The sequence below is a fragment of the Ascaphus truei genome, unplaced genomic scaffold, assembly GCF_040206685.1.
Source record: "Ascaphus truei isolate aAscTru1 unplaced genomic scaffold, aAscTru1.hap1 HAP1_SCAFFOLD_559, whole genome shotgun sequence".
NCBI lineage: Eukaryota > Metazoa > Chordata > Amphibia > Anura > Ascaphidae > Ascaphus > Ascaphus truei.
Genome location: NW_027456891.1, coordinates 114,625 through 139,060, shown reverse-complemented (window position 1 = coordinate 139,060; position 24,436 = coordinate 114,625). Strand labels below are relative to the sequence as shown.

General features: G+C 48.0%; 1 protein-coding gene across 1 annotated transcript in view; it reads left to right on the top strand.

The window, feature by feature from the left end:
• The first annotated feature begins 18,035 nt into the window (after window positions 1-18,035).
• The window catches only part of LOC142485328 (tRNA N(3)-cytidine methyltransferase METTL2-like), a 38,291-nt gene continuing 31,890 nt past the window's right edge, over window positions 18,036-24,436 (top strand). The window contains exons 1-4 of the mRNA XM_075584381.1: window positions 18,036-18,161; window positions 18,977-19,068; window positions 21,642-21,919; window positions 23,992-24,041. Of these exons, the coding sequence (XP_075440496.1) occupies window positions 18,058-18,161; window positions 18,977-19,068; window positions 21,642-21,919; window positions 23,992-24,041 (524 nt within the window). The 5' untranslated portion in view covers window positions 18,036-18,057. The remainder of the gene's footprint in view (window positions 18,162-18,976; window positions 19,069-21,641; window positions 21,920-23,991; window positions 24,042-24,436) is intronic.

Here is a 24,436-nt window from a genome sequence, read left to right as displayed (position 1 = left end):
CCTCCTCTCACTCAATCCCCCCCTCCTCCTCTCACTCAATCTGCCCCTCTCCTCTCACTCAACCCCCTCCTCCTCTCACTCAACCCCCCAGTCCTCCTCTCACTCAATCCGCCCCTCTCCTCTCACTCAATCCGCCCCCTCCTCTCACTCAATCCCCCCCCCTCTCCTCTCACTCAATCCCCCCTCTCCTCTCACTCAATCCCCCTCTCCGCCACTCACTCAACCCCCCCGTCCTCCTCTCACTCAATCCCCCTCTCCGCCACTCACTCAACCCCCCCATCCTCCTCTCACTCAATCCCCCCCCTCCTCTCGCTCAATCCCCCCCTCCTCCTCTCGCTCAATCCCCCCCTCCTCCTCTCGCTCAATCCCCCCTCCTCTCGCTCAATCCCCCCTCCTCTCGCTCAATACCCCCTCCTCCTCTCGCTCAATCCCCCCCTCCTCCTCTCGCTCAATCCCCCCCTCCTCCTCTCGCTCAATCCCCCCCTCCTCCTCTCGCTCAATCCCCCCCTCCTCCTCTCGCTCAATCCCCCCTTCTCTCGCTCAATCCCCCCCTCCTCCTCTCGCTCAATCCCCCCCTCCTCCTCTCGCTCAATCCCCCCCTCCTCCTCTCGCTCAATCCCCCCCTCCTCTCGCTCAATCACCCCCCTCCTCCTCTCGCTCAATCCCCCCCCCTCCTCCTCCTCTCGCTCAATCCCCCCCCTCCTCTCGCTCAATCCCCCCCCCCTCCTCTCGCTCAATCCCCCCCCCCTCCTCTCGCTCAATCCCCCCCTCCTCTCGCTCAATCACCCCTCCTCTCGCTCAATACCCCCTCCTCCTCTCGCTCAATCACCCCCTCCTCCTCTCGCTCAATCACCCCCTCCTCCTCTCGCTCAATCACCCCCTCCTCCTCTCGCTCAATCACCCCCTCCTCCTCTCGCTCAATCACCCCCTCCTCCTCTCGCTCAATCACCCCCTCCTCCTCTCGCTCAATCACCCCCTCCTCCTCTCGCTCAATCACCCCCTCCTCCTCTCGCTCAATCCCCCCCTCCTCCTCTCGCTCAATCCCCCCCTCCTCCTCTCGCTCAATCCCACCCTCCTCCTCTCGCTCAATACCCCCCTCCTCCTCTCGCTCAATCCCCCCCTCCTCCTCTCGCTCAATCCCCCCCTCCTCCTCTCGCTCAATTCCACCCTCCTCTCACTCAAACTCCCCCTCCACTCAATCAATCCCCCCCGCCTCTCACTCTATTCCCCCCATCTCTCACTCAATCCCCCCCCTTCTCCTCTCACTCTATCCCCCCTCCTCTCTCACTCTATCCCCCCTCCTCTCTCACTCTATCCCCCTCTCCTCTCTCAATCCCATCTCTCCTCTCTCAATCCCCCCCCCTCTCTCACTCAATCCTCTCACTCAATCCCCCCCCTCCTCTCACTCAATTCCCCCCTCTTCTCTCACCCAATCCCCCCTCCTCAAAAGTCACCCTGCTCTAGAGCACACACCCTTTCAAGTTTCACTGCCTTTGGGGGGCCTGCGCCCCCCCTCCACCATAACATATTAACCACACACACACATGTAACAATGCGTCGCCATTTCTGTATTTCTCAGGTGTAATCTGTGTTGCCTTTTCACGCTGTACCGGTCACCCACTGTTCCCAAGAGCTGACACCCTAGCTTGCTGCGCACACGGCAGGGGTTAAGGAAAAGTGCCGCTTGCTGGTTCACAATAAAGACTACTTTTTGTTGGTGGGGGTGTGAAGGCGTGTGCGTCCGAAGATCAGATCTGAATATTTCTGTGGGGCGCGTCCCAGTGTCAGCGCTAACAAGTAGCACAGCAGCGTGTGAAGGTCGTGGCGAAGGTCATGCTGTGACTCACACACATCTCGCGTAGTGCCGCGTCAGAAATGGAGTTTGACGCATCGCGTCGCGGTGAATTCCTGGTTAATCCCATTTATATTAAATCAGGATTCTGTGTATTTCTTACTTATAACTAGTGTTAGTAACGCTTAGTTATTCGTGTCATGTTATTTATAACTAGCGTTAGTAACTAATCAGTTACTAGTTATAAATAACATTATACTAGTGTTAGTAACTATCTGTTATTAGTGTCATTTATTTATAACTAGTGTTAGTAACTATCAGTTATTAGTATAATGTTATAACTAGTGTTAGTAACTATCAGTTATTAGTATAATGTTATAACTAGTGTTAGTAACTATCAGTTATTAGTGTCATCTTATTTATAACTAGTGTTAGTAACTATCAGTTATTAGTGTCATGCTATTTATAACTAGTGTTAGTAACCATCGGTTATTAGTGTCATGTTATTTATAACTAGTGTTAGTAATTATCGGTTATTAGTGTCATGTTATTTATAACTAGTGTTAGTAACTATCGGTTATTAGTGTCATGTTATTTATAACTAGTGTTAGTAACTATCGGTTATTAATGTAATGTTATTTATAACTAGCGTTAGTAACTATCGGTTATTAGTGTCATGTTATTTATAACTAGCGTTAGTAACTATCGGTTATTAGTGTCATGTTATTTATAACTAGCGTTAGTAACTATCGGTTATTAGTGTCATGTTATTTATAACTAGCGTTAGTAACTATCGGTTATTAGTGTCATGTTATTTATAACTAGTGTTAGTAACTATCATTTATTATTCTCTTGTTAGTGTATATAGTTTTAGTAACTATCAGTTATCATTGTAATTCTATTTATAACTAGTGTTAGTAACTATCTGTTTAGTGTAATATTATTTATAACTACTAATATTATTAGTGTCATGTTATTTATTACTAGTGTTAGTACCTACTGTATCAGTTATGTTATTAGTGTCATGTTATTTATAATTAGTGTTAGTTACTATCAGTTATTAATGTAATATTATTTAGAACTAGTGTTAGTAACTATCAGTTATTAGTGTCATGTTATTTATAACTAGTGTTAGTAACTATCAGTTATTAGTGACATGTTATGTATAACTAGTGTTAGTAACTATCAGTTATTAGTGTAATGTTATAACTGGTGTTAGTAACTATCAGTGTCATGTTATTTATAACTAGTGTTAGTAACTATCTGTTTAGTGTAATATTATTTATAACTACTAATAATATTAGTGTCATGTTCTTTATTGCTAGTGTTAGTAACTACTGTATCAGTTATGTTATTAGTGTCATGTTATTTATAATTAGTGTTAGTTACTATCAGTTATTAATGTAATATTATTTAGAACTAGTGTTAGTAACTATCAGTTATTAGTGTAATGTTATAACTAGTGTTAGTAACTATCAGTTATTAGTGTCATGTTATTTATAACTAGTGTTATTAACTATCAGTTATTAGTGACATGTTATGTATAACTAGTGTTAGTAACTATCAGTTATTAGTGTAATGTTATAACTAGTGTTAGTAACTATCAGTGTCATGTTATTTATAACTAGTGTTAGTAACTATCAGTTATTAGTGTCATGTTATTTATAACTAGTGTTAGTAACTATCAGTTATTAGTGTAATGTTATTTATAACTAGTGTTATATCAGTAACTAGTGTTATTTATAACTAGTGTTAGTAACTATCGGTTATTAGTGTCATGTTATGTATAACTAGTGTTAGTAACTATCAGTTATTAGTGTAATGTTATAACTAGTGTTAGTAACTATCAGTTATTAGTGTCATGTTATTTATAACTAGTGTTAGTAACTATCAGTTATTAGTGTCATGTTATTTATAACTAGTGTTAGTAACTATCAGTTATTAGTATCATGTTATGTATAACTAGTGTTAGTAACTATCAGTTATTAGTGTAATGTTATAACTAGTTTTAGTAACTATCAGTTACTAGTTAGTTACTAACATTAGTGTAATGTTATTTATATTGGTTATTGGTGTCATGTTATTTTATAACTAGTGTGAGTAACTATTGGTTATTCGTATCATGTTATTTATAACTAGTGTTAGTAACTATTAATTATTAGTGTCATGTTATTTATAACTAGTGTTGGTAACTATCAGTTATTAGTGACATGTTATTTATAACTAGTGTTAGTACCTATCAGTTATTAGTGTAATATTTATAACTAGCGTTAGTAACTATCAGTTATTAGTGTAATATTATTTATAAATAGTGTTAGTAACTATCAGTTATTAGTGTAATATTATTTATAACTAGCGTTAGTAACTATCAGTTATTAGTCACTAACACTAGTTATAAATAACATGACACTAACAACCGATAGTCACTAACACTAGTTATAAATAACATGACACTATCGGTTATTAGTGTCATGTTATTTATAACTAGTGTTAGTTACTATCGGTTATTAGTGTCATGTTATTTATAACTAGTGTTATAACTGGTAGTTACTAAGTGTCATGTTATTTATAACTAGTGTCAGTAACTTTCAGTTATTAATATCATGTTATTTATAACTAGTGTTAGTAACTATCAGTTATTAGTGTCATGTTATTTATAACTGGCGTTAGTAACTATCAGTTATTAGTGTCATGTTATTTGTAACTGGCGTTAGTAACTATCAGTTATTAGTGTCATGTTATTTATAACTTGTGTTAGTAACTATCAGTTCTTAGTGTAATGTTTCTAACACTAGTTATAAATAACATGACACTAATAACTGATAGTTACTAACGCTAGTTATAAATAATATTACATGCTATATATGTGTCACTGACCCTATAAGCCATATATGTACTATATATGTGTCACTGAACTTATACCATATATGCATGCCATATATGCGTACCATATACGTGCCACTGACCCTATAAGCCATATACATGCTATATATATATATATGTCACTGACCCTATAAGCCATATATGTTTGAAGTGTCGGAAATGTATCAAATTGACACATGGAAATCTCAAATGTTGTTGGGCTTTGGCCATATTTTTGCCTCAGAAATGGCCGGTACTGGGAGTACAGCTATGGATACGCTAGTTATAAATAACATGACACTAATAACTGATAGTTACTAACGCTAGTTATAAATAACATGACACTAATAACTGATAGTTACTAACGCTAGTTATAAATAACATGACACTAATAACTGATAGTTACTAACGCTAGTTATAAATAACATGACACTAATAACTGATAGTTACTAACACTAGTTATAAATAACATGGCACTAATAACTGATAGTTACTAACACTAGTTATAAATAACATGACACTAATAACTGAGTTACTAACACTAGTTATAAATAACATGACACTAATAACTGATAGTTACTAACGCTAGTTATAATAACATGACACTAATAACTGAGTTACTAACACTAGTTATAAATAACATGACACTAATAACTGAGTTACTAACACTAGTTATAAATAACATGACACTAATAACTGATAGTTACTAACACTAGTTCTAAATAACATGACACTAATAACTGATAGTTACTAACACTAGTTATAAATAACATGACACTAATAACTGATAGTAACTATCAGTTCTTAGTGTAATGTTCTATCAGTTATTAGTGTCATGTTATTTATAACTAGCGTTAGTAACTATCAGTTATTAGTGTCTTGTTATTTATAACTAGCGTTAGTAACTATCAGTTATTAGTGTCATGTTATTTATAACTAGCGTTAGTAACTATCAGTTATTAGTGTCATGTTATTTATAACTAGCGTTAGTAACTATCAGTTATTAGTGTCATGTTATTTATAACTAGTGTTAGTAACTATCAGTTATTAGTGTCATGTTATTTATAACTAGCGTTAGTAACTATCAGTTATTAGTGTCACGTTATTTATAACTAGTGTTAGTAACTATCCGTTATTAGTGTCATGTTATTTATAACTAGCGTATCCATAGCTGTACTCCCAGCACCGGCCATTTCTGAGGCAAAAATATGACCAAAGCCCAAAAACATTTGAGATTTCCATGTGTCAATTTGATACATTTCCGACACTTCAAACATATATGGCTTATAGGGTCAGTGACATATATATAGCATGTATATGGCTTATAGGGTCAGTGGCACGTATATGGTACGCATATATGGCATGCATATATGGTATAAGTTTAGTGACACATATATAGTACATATATGGCTTATAGGGTCAGTGACACATATATAGTACATATATGGCTTATAGGGTCAGTGACACATATATAGCATGTATATGGCTTATAGGGTCAGTGGCACGTATATGGCACGCATATATGGTATAGGGTCAGGGACACATATATAGTACATATATGGCTTATAGGGTCAGTGACACATACATAGTACATATATGGCTTATAGGGTCAGTGACACATATATAGTACATATATGGCTTTAGTGTCAGTGACACATATATAGCATGTATATGGCTTATAGGGTCAGTGGCATGTATATGGTGCATATATGGCTTATATAGGGTCAGTGACACATATATAGTAGATATATGGCTTATAGGGTCAGTGGCATGTATATACGGTAGTACGTATATGGCTTATAGGGTCAGTGGCATGTATATACGGTAGTACGTATATGGCTTATAGGGTCAGTGCCAGTTACAGAAAAAATATACATAATCAAAATGTATGCGCCTCGCTAAAATGATTCCACCTCCTTAAATTAACTGTTTCACCTCCTTGTAGCGTGTGATAAATGAGTGTGTTTCGCTTTTCCCCGGGAGAACACTGAATCCCAGCGTCTCCCGACCCTTCTGTATCTCTGTCTGATTAACGCGGGCTTAACCAACGCAGCGCGGAGCGAGAGAGCGGGTTATCCGGGGCTGACAAACAGTCTGATCACCTCAAGACATGGGATGAAGGTTGTAAAAACCCTCCGCGGTTTGGGTTTGCCGTGGAAATGTTGCACGCGTCACATCCTACACTGCGCAGGGGCTCCCACCTTCCCCAGCGACAGGGAGGCGTCTTCTCGGCTTATCTTCCATACGTCATGCAGCGGCTTGGGGCGGCCATTTTGTTTCCCCTGGAAGGGGACAGCCACCTTCTCCAGAACGTATCTCCGGAGCTAAGGCCAGGGGGGGCCTCTCCAGTCCTCAGGGGCCACCAATGGGCCGGGTATTAGGGATTTTCCTGCTTCAGCGCAGGTGGTTCAATCAGTCCCTGCTTCGGCAGAAGTTGTTCAATAAGTCTCTGCCTCAGTACAGGTGGCTCAGTCCATGCTTCAGCACAGGTGGCTCATTCCATCCCTGCTTCAGCACAGGTGGCTCAAAAAGTCTCTGCTTCAGCACACGTGGCTCAATCAATCTCGACCAGCACAGAGGGCTCAAAAAGTTCCTGCTTCAGCACAGGTGGCTCAATCAGTCACAGCTTCAGCACAGGTGGCTCATTCAGTCCCTGCTTCAGCACAGGTGGCTCATTCAGTCCCTGCTTTAGTACAGATGACTCAATAAATCCCTGCTTCAGCACAGGTGGCTCAATCAGCCCCTGCTTCAGCACAGGTGGCTCAAAAAGTCCCTGCTTCAGCTCAGGTGGCTCAAAAAGTCCCTGCTTCAGCACAGGTGGCCCAAACAGTCAACTACTGCACCCCCTGTGCTGGAGCAGGGATGTCCTTGAAACCTGACCTGTCGGCCTGGCCTTGAGTTGGCTACTCCTGAACCAGAGGGTCCCCGGAGTTGAAATGAACGGGGTTCCCCTTCCGAGACCTTCCCGCAGCACGCCAACGAGAGGCCCATGTCTGCTAAACCTGGCAACGGCTAAGGTGCCAATGATATAGTGAAAAGGCCCCAAACGTCTCGGGAATGACGTCATGTTTGGGGTTAAATCCTCCTCCCCCCGCCCGCGCCCGGTCCCCACACACGCTGAACGCTTCACACCACCCTAACAATGTATTATCCATCACCGGGGTGCCATGGAGACGCCGTATAAATAACCGCGCGTGGGCGAGAGCGGAGGTCTGACTCGCCCTGTGAGTTACGCTATCATCTGCAGGGGAAACTATCCCACACGCAGGAGTCATAGGGAGGGGGAGTTATATGGGGTAATAGGGGGAGTTATAGGGAGGGGGTATATGGGGTAATAGGAGGAGTTATAGGGAGGGGGTATATGGGGTAATAGGAGGAGTTATAGGGAGGGGGTATATGGGGTAATAGGAGGAGTTATAGGGAGGGGGTATATGGGGTAATAGGAGGAGTTATAGCGAGGGGGTATATGGGGTAATAGGAGGAGTTATAGCGAGGGGTATATGGGGTAATAGGAGGAGTTATAGGGAGGGGGTATATGGGGTAATAGGAGGAGTTATAGGGAGGGGTTATATGGGGTAATAGGAGGAGTTATAGGGAGCGGGTATATGGGGTAATAGGAGTTATAGGGAGGGGGTATATGGGGTAATAGGAGGAGTTATAGGGAGGGGGTATGTGGGGTAATAGGAGGAGTTATAGGGAGCAGGTATATGGGGTAATTGGAGGAGTCATAGGGAGCAGGTATATGGGGTAATAGGAGGAGTTATAGGGAGGGGTTATATGGGGTAATAGGAGGCGTTATAGGGAGGGGTTATATGGGGTAATAGGAGGAGTTATAGGGAGAGGGTATATGCTGTAATAGGAGGAGTTATAGGCAGGGGTTATATGGGGTAATAGGAGTTATAGGGAGCGGTTATACAGGGTAATAGGAGTTATAGGGAGGGGGTATATGGGGTAATATGAGGAGTTATAGGGAGGGGTTATATGGGTGTAACGGTATTTCTGGCCCGGCCTGACCCACCCAATCTCACATTGGCCCCTGTGGTCTAACCGGTCCCCATTACAGTGTGGTAGTGTCTGGTGGTGCACCTGTTGGCAACAGGACTCCTGAGTCTCCCGCATGATGGTGTATGGGGAGGAACCGCCCAGACAGGCAGCTGAGGTAGTGTGCTGAGTCCTACCTAGTTCCAGTGCAGCGCCTCCACCTCATCAGGGTCCCTGCGTCCGCATGGGGATGGTCCTGTTGAGGAACTCCTTCGTGGTGCTCCTCTCTGTACATTCACTCCACACATGTACACGAGAGGGTGTTCGAATAAGAGCATCTTTATTGATTGATGTGGGCTAGCTGCCCCACGCAGTAGAATATCTAGCCACTCATCTTGAGTCAATGCTTCCCTTTGAAAGGTGAGCTCTCCTTTAATAGGGATTCCCTATCCCAGCCGGGATATCTTTACCCTGTGCCAGGTCCCTGGACACAGTCTCTTGCAGTTACTATAACATAACCAGTAACTCAGGCTAGGACTAGAACTTGAACTCCTCCTCCTCTTAGCTGAACTTGTACTAGAACTACTTTTTGACACAGTGCTGTGCCTTATGTACACTCTGGAAGCTGACACACCTCTGACATCACTAACCATGGAGTCAGAGCATGTGACCACTCCCATCCATACACAGGGCACCCCACCAGGGTGTGAGGGCAAACCTCCATAATTACTGCTGGCATGCCCACAACTTACCAGGCCTTACTGTCAGCAGGAGAGATGACTGTAGCCATTTTACATGACCGCTACATTCTCCCCCTGGTGAATCCCATCGACCTCGCTGGGACCTAAATTTGTATACCCTTTTCCAGGAAGCACTGAAACACAAAACATAATTAGAACATCTTACAAATTTTCATAATGCACACAGAAAAAAATGTCTACAGTACATTCCGCCAAGCCCGCCCCGTCCAGCAGCCACGAACCCGCGTAATACATAGTACCTCCTAAAAGTAGTGACTGGGGTCAGGTTTTCTTACCTCCCTACCACCCATATCCAGGACCGTAACATAGTAATGTCTCGGCAGTCCCCTCTCGGGCCTATAGGTCACCTTATGTTTGTAGATGTTCCTTCCTATGCCCCATATGCGTGCTAAGTGCTCTATCCGCTCCTCGGCCTTCTTCCCTACCACTGCACTTCCACTTCCGACTAAGTACATTTCAATGGCCTCCCTAAGCCACTTCCCTCTGTTTTCCTCTATTTCGTCCATGAGAGGCTCAGGGACATACGGGTACTCCAACCCGTGGGATGATTTATAACGAGCCGTTATGGCCCGTTCGGCCCTACTAATCCTGGTCAGGTCAGCCCTACCGGCCCTCCCAGGTAACACCCATGATAGGGGCTCATCAGGGTCCACGGGGTCTGACAGGATGCTGGGACCCATGGGTTCTATCTCCCTGTGCTCGATCTGCAGCCATCGCTCCTGCAACTCTCTATCCCTTTGCTCAGGGGTGAACTCTCCCACAGACCACCAGTAATCCACTATATCTTCTCGCCGGATGAGGAACCGAGTGCGGTCCATCCATGCGGAGTACCCTTCAAATAGTGGGGCCCACCAACGGTGCTCTCTGAATCTATGTGACTCCCCTGACTCTCTATCATCTTCCAGGGAAAATACCCCCGATGTCCGTTCAGATCGCGGTACTGACCACCTGTAAGATCCCGGGGCCTTTTTCACTGGTTCGGGAGCTACAGGGGGCAACCACCGGCCTACCGCGGCCACTCTCAACTCTCCCCCCCCCCCGAGAAGTGCCTTCCGTAGCGCAACTGCGCTGTCTCCCCCCAGTCCGTTTCACCTCCTCTTCCGAGGGTATGTCCACCGATTCTAAACTAGGCGGGATCCCGTGCAACCGGTGACAGGGGCAGGGGTTTTATCTAGGGCATGGGATGGGGCATAAGGGCAAGTGATGGGACCCCACGGGGTTACGACCCGTTCCCGGCTGTCCGTAGACTGGTCCAATGAGGACATCTCACCCTCCTCAGTCCTCGGATCGCCCATCCAACTCCTGGGCCTTTGAGGTGATCGGGGACCTTCCCCCGATCGCCGAAGCGTCGCTGCATCGTTCCCAGCGGTTCCGCCGTCGCCACCAGAAGTGATGTCCTCCCCGGAACCGGAAACGCCGCCATCTCGGGTCGGATCCCCATTCGGGATCTCTTCTTCTATGACGACATCCGGAAGCTCCGCCGTCGTCTTCACCGGAAGTGATGTCGCCTCTCCACGTGCGCCTCGGGCCTGGCACGGCCCTTCCTCCGCTGCACTGTCTGCCGGGACAAGGTAAGTGATGGGGCTGCTTCTCTTACCAGTCCGCAGGGGCGTTGGCGTCTCTCTCCCGTCGCCGCCAGGTCCTGGGACGGCGGGACTCCGTCTCTCGGCTCGCCGATCTGCGGGGGACGCCCTGTTCTCCAGACTGCCACTCACCCCACGGGGTGTCGTCCGTCCTGGGTCCCTCTTGGATCCCGATTTTGCCACCGCTAGTTCACGGAGATCCTCGTCGGAGTAATCTCCCTTCCCTGATCTCGGGGTCACCGAGCGTGGCGAAAGTCTTTTCTCTGCGCGGTCGGGGACTGACCCGACCGTCTCAGTTGCTACTGACCCAGCCGACTTGGTCGACTCCAGTCCCCTTTCTCTGGGACTCGCACGGCTGATCCATAGTGCGCCAGGGGACTCGGCGGAGCGCTTAGCCGTATCCCCCGGGGGGTCAGCAGATTGGATCGGAATGAACGTCGGCATTGGCCATAAGTATAGTGTCCCGCATTGTGGGCAGCGTGCCGCCGTGTTAACAATGCCTCCGGGCAGCCCGCATTGTAGGCAGAGCCCGACCACCGTCTCGGTGTTAGCCACCCTGACTACCAGTACCCCGCCGGGTACCGAGTAGGGCTGGGTGGAGACCATCGTGCCCACAGTGGAGGAGCAGGCCATTCTTTTAGTAGGGACCACTTTCAGTATGGGTCTCTCCAGGTCAGTGGTTCCTCGCAACTGACCGGTAGAAGCTTCTGGGCCAGCCACTTCCTGCTTCGGCTCCTCCTTCCGCTGACATAGCTGGAACCCGCCCCCAGGGGTTGCAAGTATGGACGGATCCCACAGGGGGATAGCATGCCCCTTAATTAAGGCCGCACCTTTCTCAGTCCTGGTGGGCGCGGTCTGCGTTTTCGCGCCAATTTCCTCATCAGAGTGGGATTCTTGGGCCGCGGCAAGTTCCCGCCTTCTCCTAGCTGCTGCTTTCTGTGCAAAATATCCCTCCTTTTTGCACGTTACCCCCGCGGCCGGAACTACTTCTTGTAGTGGCGCCGTCTGGATATCAGTCCCTGGGCCCAGTGGGTGCATTCCCACAGGCCATAATTGAAAGTCACTCCCCCTGGTGGAAATCAGGGGAGGGTCCCATAGACTAAGCGGTTGACTCAGCACAGGGGCCGAGTGAGTCACTGTCCATGCAGGCGCAGCCATAGCTTTCGCGCCATGCCCCCCATCAGGGCGGGGCTCTGCTGTTCGCGCCATTCCCGGCCAGCTCTTTGCAAGTTCTGTATCATCCATTTTCTCTGCGACTGGCCCATGCGGTTTCCCTAGCAAGCGGGAACCGCCATTTTGGTTGGCTTTTAAGCCTGAAAAGTCAGTTTGTTTGCTCTCCTCGCGGGGTTCCCCCCCAGTTATCACAATGTCCTCACACTCTTCAAGGGTGGCTCCTCGGTGTCCCAGACAGGACAAAAACGGGGCAGCCACGGCCTTCGCTCCACTCCAGAGCAGATTGGTTAAAGACAGCTCAGCGACAGTTTGCTCTTCAGTGGGGCGCACGCCACGGGTGCCTTCCCCATCAGCCTCTGGTCGCCATTTTGGGCTCTCCGCACCACGCAGATCCTCCATTCCTTGGGTTGTCACACTCTCGTACCAATTATCGTACATGGGGCTCCGCTCTGCGGGGCAGCCACCACACCAGTACAATAAAGATTGCTCAGATGCACCACCACATGTGTACCTGATCTAGGCTGGACTCATGTTGCACTACCTCAGGCTAGGCTCACTCTCTCAGTGTCTGCTGTGTCTCCTTCCTCCCAGTCTGTGTTCCCTATGGTAAGTGTCTGGAATGGGCTAGAGTACTCTGGCTCTGCCATGCAGTACTTGGGGCGTCTACCTCTCTTGGTCAGCCTAGCGCAGACCCTCTCCAGGATTCCTGACCATGTTAACAGGCTATCCCTTCTGGCGTCCTACCAACTAGCTCTACCTCAAGGTGACTCGGTCAGCTATAGCCCGGCTCCAGACCCCTCACTCCTTTCAGGCACCTAGGTCGTCCCTGCGAACTGACAATATCCCGTCAGCCCCTTGACCACCCCTAGGTCCGTCCCTACGCAGCACAGAGTGGCAGCAGACTCTCTCCCTGTTTCCCAGTGTGCCTAGCTAGAGCCTGTCCTGATGACAGATCTGCCTCTCAGCAGCGCCTCCAAATGTAACGGTATTTCTGGCCCGGCCTGACCCACCCAATCTCACATTGGCCCCTGTGGTCTAACCGGTCCCCATTACAGTGTGGTAGTGTCTGGTGGTGCACCTGTTGGCAACAGGACTCCTGAGTCTCCCGCATGATGGTGTATGGGGAGGACCCGCCCAGACAGGCAGCTGAAGTAGTGTGCTGAGTCCTACCTAGTTCCAGTGCAGCGCCTCCACCTCATCAGGGTCCCTGTGTCCGCATGGGGATGGTCCTGTTGAGGAACTCCTTCGTGGTGCTCCTCTCTGTACATTCACTCCACACATGTACACGAGAGGGTGTTCGAATAAGAGCATCTTTATTGATTGATGTGGGCTAGCTGCCCCACGCAGTAGAATATCTAGCCACTCATCTTGAGTCAATGCTTCCCTTTGAAAGGTGAGCTCTCCTTTAATAGGGATTCCCTATCCCAGCCGGGATATCTTTACCCTGTGCCAGGTCCCTGGACACAGTCTCTTGCAGTTACTATAACATAACCAGTAACTCAGGCTAGGACTAGAACTTGAACTCCTCCTCCTCTTAGCTGAACTTGTACTAGAACTACTTTTTGACACAGTGCTGTGCCTTATGTACACTCTGGAAGCTGACACACCTCTGACATCACTAACCATGGAGTCAGAGCATGTGACCACTCCCATCCATACACAGGGCACCCCACCAGGGTGTGAGGGCAAACCTCCATAATTACTGCTGGCATGCCCACAACTTACCAGGCCTTACTGTCAGCAGGAGAGATGACTGTAGCCATTTTACATGACCGCTACATGGGGTAATATGAGGAGTTATAGGGAGGGGTTATATGGGGTAATATGAGGAGTTATAGGGAGGGGTTATACAGGGTAATAGGAGGAGTTATAGGGAGCGGGTATATGGGGTAATATGAGGAGTTATAGGGAGGGGTTATATGGGGTAATAGGAGTTATAGGGAGCGGTTATACAGGGTAATATGAGGAGTTATAGGGAGGGGTTATATGGGGTAATATGAGGAGTTATAGGGAGGGGTTATACAGGGTAATAGGAGGAGTTATAGGGAGAGGTTATATGGGGTAATAGGAGTTATAGGGAGGGGTTATATGGGGTAATAGGAGTTATGGGGAGGGGTTATATGGGGTAATAGGAGGGGTCATAGGGAGGGGGTATATGGGGTAATAGGGAGAGGTTATATGGGGTAATATATATATAATATATAAAACAAATATATATATATTCACACACTCCTATATATATACACACACATATATATATATATATATGTAGAGGTATCAGTACCGTGTTAGCCGAGCTTCAATAATCAAAAAATAAATAGATGATACAGTTCTGTGGCTAACGAAATGCTTTTATTTGTGCGAGCTTTCGAGATACACTGATCTCTTCTTCCGGCGAACACAGTATGTACAGACATGGCCTTTAGCGCTCATGGGAAGAGAGTTGACACTAGCGAACTCTCTTCCCATGAGCGCTAAAGGCCATGTCTGTACATACTGTGCTAAATGTATGCACACACAGCTGTCTCTCACACATACTAATACTCCATATTTTTCCATCCCTATACACCAATAGGGACCACATAGTATCCACACACACTTTTAGTTGTGCTACATACTCTCACATTTCCACACCCACCCACACCATTTATATCCAGTCCCACTCCACACACACCTTGTGTAGAGCACTGTTTATACTGTGGGCTCTCCATTCATTTTTATTCACACTGATACACATACACACACTTTCTTCACTTGCTTTCAGTTACCCTTTGACACCTCTAGCCATAAATCTCATCCACACCGGGGAAGAACCAGCACAGATAACATTCCAAGAGACACTGTTTTTAAGTAATCCTTGCTTCATTCATTGTAACATCGCCGGAAGAAGAGATCAGTGTATCTCGAAAGCTCGCACAAATAAAAGCATTTCGTTAGCCACAGAACGGTATCATCTATTTATTTTTTGATTATATATATATATATATATATACACACACACACATATATATATATATATATATATATATATATATATATAGACCCTCTACAATCTGGCTTCCGCACTGTTCACTCCACGGAAACAGCCCTCACTAAAATGACTGACGACCTCCATGCTGCCAAAGACAGAGGTCATTACACTCTGCTCATATTACTTGACCTCTCTGCAGCATTTGACACCGTGGACCACCCTCTTCTCCTTCACATTCTCCATACTCTTGGTATTCGGAACAAAGCTCTATCCTGGATCTCCTCTTACCTCTCCCATCGTACTTTCAGTGTCTCTTCTGATAACACCTCCTCCTCCTCTATTGATCTCTCTGTGGGGGTACCGCAGGGCTCTGTCCTGGGACCTCTTCTCTTTTCTCTGTACACACTCTCTCTAGGTGACCTAATAACATCTTTTGGGTTTAATTATCACCTCTATGCTGACGACACACAAATATACTTTTCAACACCCTAAGTCTCCTGGTCAGAAAGCGTATCGCACAGCAGATGCTAATGCCAATTATTGACTATGGAGACATAGTATATGGCTCGGCACCTCAAACCCACCTTAGCAAACTTGACACCCTCTACAATTCAATTTGTCGTTTTGTTCTCCAATGCAACTACAACACACATCACTGCGAAATGCTCAAAGAACTAGATTGGTCATCACTCGAGTCTAGGCGCAAAGTTCACCTTTCCAGTCTCACCCTCAAATACTTTCTGGGCAAACTACCCAGCTACCTGAACAAGCTCCTCACCCCTACCACATGCAGCACCTATCACCTGAGATCAGACTCCAAAAGGCTGCTCATGGTCCCAAGGCTCAACAAAGTATCCGGACGTTCCTCCTTCTCCTTCCGTGCACCCCAAAACTGGAACAACCTAACAGAGACTCTCACATCCACCACCAGCTTAAGTTCTTTCAAATCTAAGGCTGTCTCACACTTTAATCTGGTCTGTAACTGTTTCATACGCCCATAATATATATTATCTGTAACTGTTACATACGCCCATAATATATATTATCTTTAACTGTGCACGCAATGTCTTGTATATAATGTATACCCTGTTCATTTATGTAACTGTATTTGTAACCATGTATTATTTGTTTTACTCTGTGCCCAGGACATACTTGAAAACGAGAGGTAACTCTCACTGTATTACTTCCTGGTAAAATATTTTATAAATAAATAAACACCCGACCTTACACCTGCTGTACAAACCAAAGTTTCTGAATATCTCTCTGCTATATCATCCTGGATGGCCCTCCGCCGCCTTAAACTCAACATGGCTAAAACAGAGCTCCTCATACTTCCTCCCAAACCTGGCCCTACTACCTCCTTCCACATTACTGTTGGAACTACGATCATTCACCCAGTAGCCCAAGCCCTTCCCCTCAGTACCCGACTAGCACCCTCTCTATCCACCTTTAAGACCCACCTTAAGACACACTTGCTTAAAGAAGCATATGAATAGCACTGTGGATATTCTGAACACGATACATAAAGCTTGGCCCCCTGCAGACGCACTTACCAGAATTCCCTCCTACTGTCTCTGTACGTTCTCCCTACCTACCAATTAGACTGTAAGCTCCTCGGTGCAGGGACTCCTCTTCCTTAATGTTACTTTTATGTCTAAAGCACTTATTCCCATGATCTGTTATTTATTTGATTACCACGTGTATTACTACTGTGAAGCGCTATGTACATTTATGGCGCTATATAAATAAAGACATACAATACAATATATATATATATCCACACTATAAATGCTGTATATTAGACCATATACCATATACACTATGCATTATATACTCCCGCCATTTGCTATACGCTTTACTGTGGAGGGTTTTTGTCACTTTTTTACCCACTATAACTTTACTAAGTGTGGTGAAACCTGTCCCTGCTTCATTTTGCATAGCCAGTATCACCAACCACACACTGAGGAGACCCATTAAGGTCGGAACGGCTGTCTGTGGGTGGGTTTGCTGCATCTTAACCCAGGCTGTGTTCAAAGCTGAGAAATGCAGCAAGTTTAAGCTTATAGGGGACCATGTTAAATGGTTTTGAAGCAAAAGGTGGCACTGTGTGCTCATTTGTATGTAATTTCCCAGAATCCCTTGCTGCAGTGGAATAATGACGAAAGGCAGGGCTGCAGACGTATCTAAGGCCGCGCTTAGGGTGAGTCCCCAGTCAGCACTGTAGCACGCGCGCCCGGCAGGGTGGCGGCGCGTGCACCGCGATCTGCGGTCTGGGGGGGAGAGGGAGCGTTTGCGACGGGAGGGGGCGTGGCGGTGGGTTTGCAGGGGCGTGGCCATGTGCTCACGTGGCTGGTTCGCAGTCCGTGGCTGAACCGCCGGCGGGGGCGTGGCCACGCCTCCATCGCAAACTGTGAGTTTAAAGTTCCCTGCTTGCCTGAGGAACTGGGACCGCCTTGACGGGGGGGGGGGGGGGAGCGGAGCTTGAACGCACTAGGCCCCCTTATACTGCGCGAGACGGCGACGCATGACGTCACCACCCGCGAAACTTGTATTTCACTTTGCAGCGACGTCACAAGCGACCTGGCCACGTCGCGCTTACTATAAGCGCACGCTTACACACACACACACACACACACACACACACACACACACACACACACACACACACACACACACACACACACACACACACACACACACACACACACACACACACACACACACACACACACACACACACACACACACACACACACACGGCTGCTGATTGGTTGCTCTCCTCCTGGCCCCGCCTTTTTGCCGTCCGTTGATTGGCTGCCCTATTCTTGGCCCCTCCTCTTGCAGGCCGCCGGTTGGCTAGCCTGATCTCCTCCTTGCTGGTCGCGCCCCTGACGCGTCTCCCGGGGCGACGGCGGGGTTTCCGGTTCCGGGAAAATGGCGGCTGAGGAGCAGGAGGAGCAGGAGGAGGGGGGGAAGAGGCCGCAGTTTGGGAACCGGCAGCTGAGGGATCCGAGCCGGGTATTCCAGCACAATGCGTGGTGAGGGGGGTAACTGAAGGGGATGGGGGGGGTAACTGAAGGGGATGGGGGGGGTAACTGGAGGGGATGGGGGGGTAACTGGAGGGGATGGGGGGGTAACTGGAGGGGATGGGGGGGAGGGAAATCAGGAGGGGGTAACGGCACGGATCGGCGTAATTGGGGGGGAGAGGGCAGAGATTGGGGAAGATGAGGGGTAACTGGGGAGAGGGCAGAGTTGGGTGGAACTGGGAGAGAAGGGGTGGGTGAGGGAGAGGGTAATTTGGGGGGCAGAAAGTCTGAGTGTGTGGCAGCAAGGACCGGGGTGACTGGGAAGGGTTTGGAGAGGGCATTGGTATGTAGAGGTGTAATAAAACAGGGAGGGTCAGAGATGGAGAGCCTGGGGTTTTATAAGTGGGAGAGATAATGGAGGCACATAGGGGTAAGAAGGGAAGCTAGGGGTGATGGGTGGGGTATGTATAGGGTACAGAGGCAGAGGGGACATCACCTGGAGCAGTGTTGCAGGCACCTGACAGCAGAGAGGTTAAAAGCAACGGTGACAGGGAGGGCAATAATATTTCACACCGGGTTAATGATTGGGGGAGCCAAGTGTAAGAAACCAGGTTCACCCATCTGTCATTTACGCCGTTTTTGGCGCCAGCTGCTCCGCTTGCGCCTCAGTTGGGAGACCGTGCCGCGTTTTTTCAGTGCTCTACCAAATAAATCAATCTGTCGGCCCCTCCCCGGTCTCGAGTCAGTTATTCGGCTTTTGTTGAAAGCGGTGTCGAACCTTCGGGTGCCGCGTCCTGACCTTCATCGGGGTTTCTGTCCTCCGTCAGGGATAACGTGGAGTGGTCCAACGAGCAGGAGTCCGCGGCTTACCAGAAGGTTCAGGAGAACAGCAGCCAGCTGGTACCCCCGGAGAAACAAGGTACTGGGGAGAGGTTGGGATGTGGTGGGTGCCGTGCTTTGTTTTGGGGTGAGCGAGGTGTCTCTAATGGGTTTGCCCCAAATGGCGGATCCCAGGCAGTATAGCGTGGTTCTGAGCCCGTGTGGGGACTGCGCACTTAGTAAGACCCCCAAACTGCACCGTAGCACGAGGGTGTATAGCTGTCACTGACAGCAGGAGGTTCCCACAATGCTTTGCACCCACAGCAGCAAGGCCTTGTGGGACGTGGCTTTGGAAGCTCACGCAGTGAGTGACAGCTACGCCCCCCCCCCCCCCATGCTGCCTGCAGACACTGAGGGGCAGTTTGGCGGATTATTAAACTCAGCTGAGCTCAGGACACTATATACTGCCTGGGATCGGTCACACAGTTTGGGGGATTATTAAACTCAGCTGAGCTCAGGACACTATATACTGCCTGGGATCGGTCACACAGTTTGGGGGATTATTAAGCGTGTGTCCCCCCCACGTGCTCAGGACACTATATACTGCCTGGGATCGGGCACACAGTTTGGGGGATTATTAAGCGTGTGTTCCCCCCACGTGCTCAGGACACTATATACTGCCTGGGATCGGGCACACAGTTTGGGGGATTATTAAGCGTGTGTTCCCCCCACGTGCTCAGGACACTATATACTGCCTGGGATCGGTCACACAGTTTGGGGGATTATTAAGCGTGTGTTCCCCCCACGTGCTCAGGACGCTATATACTGCCTGGGATCGGGCACACAGTTTGGGGGATTATTAAGCGTGTGTTCCCCCCACGCGCTCAGGACACTATATACTGCCTGGGATCAGTCACACAGTTTGGGGGATTATTAAGCGTGTGTTCCCCCCATGCGCTCAGGACATTATATACTGCCTGGGATTGGGCACACAGTTTGGGGGATTTGTTAAGTATGTGTCCCCCACCCCCTTCATGCGCTCAGGACACTATATACTGCATGGGATTGGTCACACGTTCTGTTACCGATAGTCTGACGAGTCGGCGATAAGATTTATTCGTTAGTGGCTCAAATATTTCCTAGCCGGGGGAGGGCGCGGTGTAAAAAAGGTTGACGAGCCGTTGGATTATAAGAGATTCTTTATAAATCTGAGCATGTGGGATTCTGGGATTGCTCAAACCACCGGGGATACTGTGGGCATTGCAAATGTGCATTGTGTGTTGAAACGTTACACCAATTGTACACATTGACGGAAGAGCCAGTGGCGTAGCTAGACATGCGTGGGCACAAGTGCAAAAAAAAATTGGGGGGGCCCCATTGTAAGTGAACGTATTCCGTAGATTCAGGAGAGAATTTTGCCTCGATATTTTTTTTTTTTTAAACTGGAGGATATCTCTCCTCCTCCTCCAGCTCTCTCCCCCTCCATGCCTACTTGTGGGACAGGGTGGTGATAGAGGCAGGCGGGGGGGAGATGATGATGGTGCATGGCGGTGGTAGGCCGCCAGAGTGACGCAGAGGAGTTACACAGAGGCAGGAGCAGGACAGCCGGGGAGCAGCGCGCTGTAGCAGCATAGACACCGGAAGTAAGAAAGACTTCTGGGTCGGACCGCTGGGGCGCGCTCCTCCCCGGCCTTCCTGCTCCGCCTCCGTGCGACTCCTAACTCTTCTGCCGGGTGCTTCTCGGCTTCACTCTGGCAGCCTGCCACCGCGTACCATCATCTCCCCCCGCCTGCCTCTGTCAGGGGGAGAAGAGAGAGATGGTCAGCAGGGCAGCCGACACAGGGGGGGGAGAGCCGGCCCCCAAGAGTGCGGGCTGCCCTTGCTACACCCCTGGGAAGAGCAAGTCATTCTGAATAAATAATAAAGTGGCCTCGCTGGTTATTGGGTAGCTTCATTGCGGGAGCTATACGCCATGGGACCTTACAAAATCTTCCTAATGCAACAATTCCCCCCCCCCTTAACTACCCTCCTGTTACAGGGTTGGAACTGGAGGGTCCTATTTTCAGCTGACCCCTTGCTTCCCAAGATACTGGTGGCGTTACGAGTGATACTTCCTGGTTTTAAAAGGGGATTTAAAGATCCGTCCAATAGGAAGCCGCCACCAATGTTGCAACTCTTAGCCTGCTATTTGTCCGCCATTTTGGTTTCCCTGAGCAAGATTTAAACCCGGTATCTAGGGGACGACCCTCCCCCTAGGAGCTGAAAAACAAAGAAATTGGGGTGCCGAAGACAGCTCCGTTAACATCTCCTATAAGTGAACCCGTTCTTTCAGTGCCTTTATTACACTGACCGGAGCCTTAAGAGGCTTCTGTAGAATATAACTTCAGATTCTTGCTCAGTGCAGAAGTGGTTTATGGGTAATAGAGCCTGTTCCACAGATATGAATGTATTGTAATAAGATGTAGAAACGGCCCAGTGACAAGACGCTGTGTGTCTCTGATCACGCCTCGTTCTTCTGCCTGCTATAAATATAGATGTATTAAAGGATAAGATTAGTGCCTATGGTAATAGACTCCGGCCTGGCCATACATGGTTCTATTGCTGTAGCAGACTGTCACCCTAAAATAGGAGTGAAGTTGTGTTTCCTCCACACTTTTATCCCTCCGTTCGCAGAGGAGTATGAAAGCAAAGCCAACGGCTTCTGGGATGCCTTCTACACAATCCACGAAAACAGATTCTTCAAAGACCGGCACTGGCTCTTCACCGAGTTTCCAGAGCTGGCCTCGCCTTCCGGAGGGAGACGGTGCCCGGACGGACACGTCACGGAGGGGGGGACGGGCGGCGACGCACACCCGAAGGAGGTTCAAGCGGAGATTTGCCGGGGGCTGAGGGACATGGGCCTTGGGGAGGGGGCGTTCCCAGGAGAGACTGCTTCGTACCGCATCATGGAGGTAATGACAAAAGCGAACCCTTATATAAGGGGTTAATATGTGCAGCTTGGAGGAGGGGGGGATGACAGAAACTGTCACATATATAAAGGGTTAATATGTGCAGCTTAGAGGGGAGAGGGGGATATGGGAGACACTGTCACATATATAAAGGGTTAATATGTGCAGCTTAGAAGGGAGATGGGGATATGAGAAACTCACATATATAAAGGGTTAATATGTGCAGCTTAGAGGAGAGAAGGGAGAGGGGGATATGAGAGACACTCACATATATAAAGGGTTAATATGTGCAGCTTAGAAGAGAGAAGGGAGAGGGGGATATGAGAGACTGTCACATATATAAAGGGTTAATATGTGCAGCTTAGAGGAGAGAAGGGAGAGGGGTATGATAGAAACTGTCACATATAAAGGGTTAATATGTGCAGCTTAGAGGAGAGAAGGGAGAGGGGGATATGAGAGACAGTCACATATATAAAGGGTTAATATGTGCTGCTTAGAGGGGAGAAGGGAGAGGGGGATATGAGAAACTCACACATATAAAGGGTTAATATATGCAGCTTGGAGGGGAGAAGGGAGAGGGGGATATGGGAGAAACTGTTAAATATATAAAGGGTTAATATGTGCAGCTTAGAGGGGAGAAGGGAGAGGGGGATATGAGCGACACTGTCACATATATAAAGGGTTAATATGTGCAGCTTAGAAGAGAGAAGGGAGAGGGGGATATGAGAGACTGTCACATATATAAAGGGTTAATATGTGCAGCTTAGAGGAGAGAAGGGAGAGGGGTATGATAGAAACTGTCACATATAAAGGGTTAATATGTGCAGCTTAGAGGAGAGAAGGGAGAGGGGGATATGAGAGACACTGTCACATATATAAAGGGTTAATATGTGCTGCTTAGAGGGGAGAAGGGAGAGGGGGATATGAGAAACTCACATATATAAAGGGTTAATATATGCAGCTTGGAGGGGAGAAGGGAGAGGGGGATATGGGAGAAACTGTTACATATATAAAGGGTTAATATGTGCAGCTTAGAGGGGATAAGGGAGAGGGGGATATGAGCGACACTGTCACATATATAAAGGGTTAATATGTGCAGCTTAGAGGAGAGAAGGGAGAGGGGTATGATAGAAACTGTCACATATAAAGGGTTAATATGTGCAGCTTAGAGGAGAGAAGGGAGAGGGGGATATGAGAGACACTGTCACATATATAAAGGGTTAATATGTGCAGCTTAGAGGAGAGAAGGGAGAGGGGGATATGAGAGACACTGTCACATATATAAAGGGTTAATATGTGCAGCTTAGAGGGGAGAAGGGAGAGGGGGATATGAGAGACACTGTCACATATATAAAGGGTTAATATGTGCAGCTTAGAGGGGAGAAGGGAGAGGGGGATATGAGAGACACTGTCACATATATAAAGGGTTAATATGTGCAGCTTAGAGGGGAGAAGGGAGAGGGGGTATGAAAGACACTGTCACATATATAAAGGGTTAATATGTGCAGCTTAGAGGGAGAGGGGGATATGAGAGACACTGTCACATAAAGGGTTAATATGTGCAGCTCTCCACCATTTTCTTTTAAATCCCTAACTCTACTTGCCCCGACCACCTCTGCTGGGAATCTGTTCCACTAATCCACCACCCTTTCTGTCAAGGGGTTCCCCTTAGCGCTTCTCCCCCACCGCGTGACCACTTGATCCAGCACTGCAGAATCGTGCTTCTCTCCCGCACCTCGTACAAACCCTTGGGATATTTTGAAGGTCCTTCTCTCCTTCAAGCCGTCCACGTGGAAGTCCTTCCCGAAGGAGTTGAAGGCCGGTAGACCGTGCACCGTTCCCTCATCCATCTCCATGAGGTTAAACAGAGGTCGCGTCACATGCCCGGCTACTTTGTTCTTAATTCTGCTGACCGAAGGAAGACCCGTCACGCTACGCTGGGCAGCTCCAGTCAACTGGAACCCACCATTAGCCCAACGATCAAGGCTGATGCCTTCACATGAGTTTCCCATCATCATACATTCCCATTACGCCCAACCGGGGTTCCCACCTTCTCCCCCTCTCTCTGTCCGCAGGTGGGCTGCGGCGTCGGCAACACGGTCTTCCCGATTTTGCAGAACAACCCGTAAGTTCTCACGCGGGGAGGGCGGCCATCGCCGTATCGTCTACTTGTTGCACGTTGGCGCCGTTTCTCTGTTACCCTTCTCGCGTCCAACGTCGACACTCTTCCAGTCTTCAAGGGGTGGCCGAACTCCAGTCCTCAAGGGCCCCCAACACGTTGCGGTTTTTAAGGATGTCCGTGCTGACTCCCTTTCCAGTCGTCAACTGTGCCGAAGCAGGGATATCCTTCACACCTGAGCTGTTGTTGGCCACCTTGAGGACTAGAGATGGCCACTCCTTCGTTACAAGAAGCGTTGTAGTAACATGGCTACAGACCCATAAATGTGCCCTCTTCTGCCCACGTACAGAGATATATGCCATCCTATGACTCGATGGTCCACACGCTTCCATTTTGTTTTA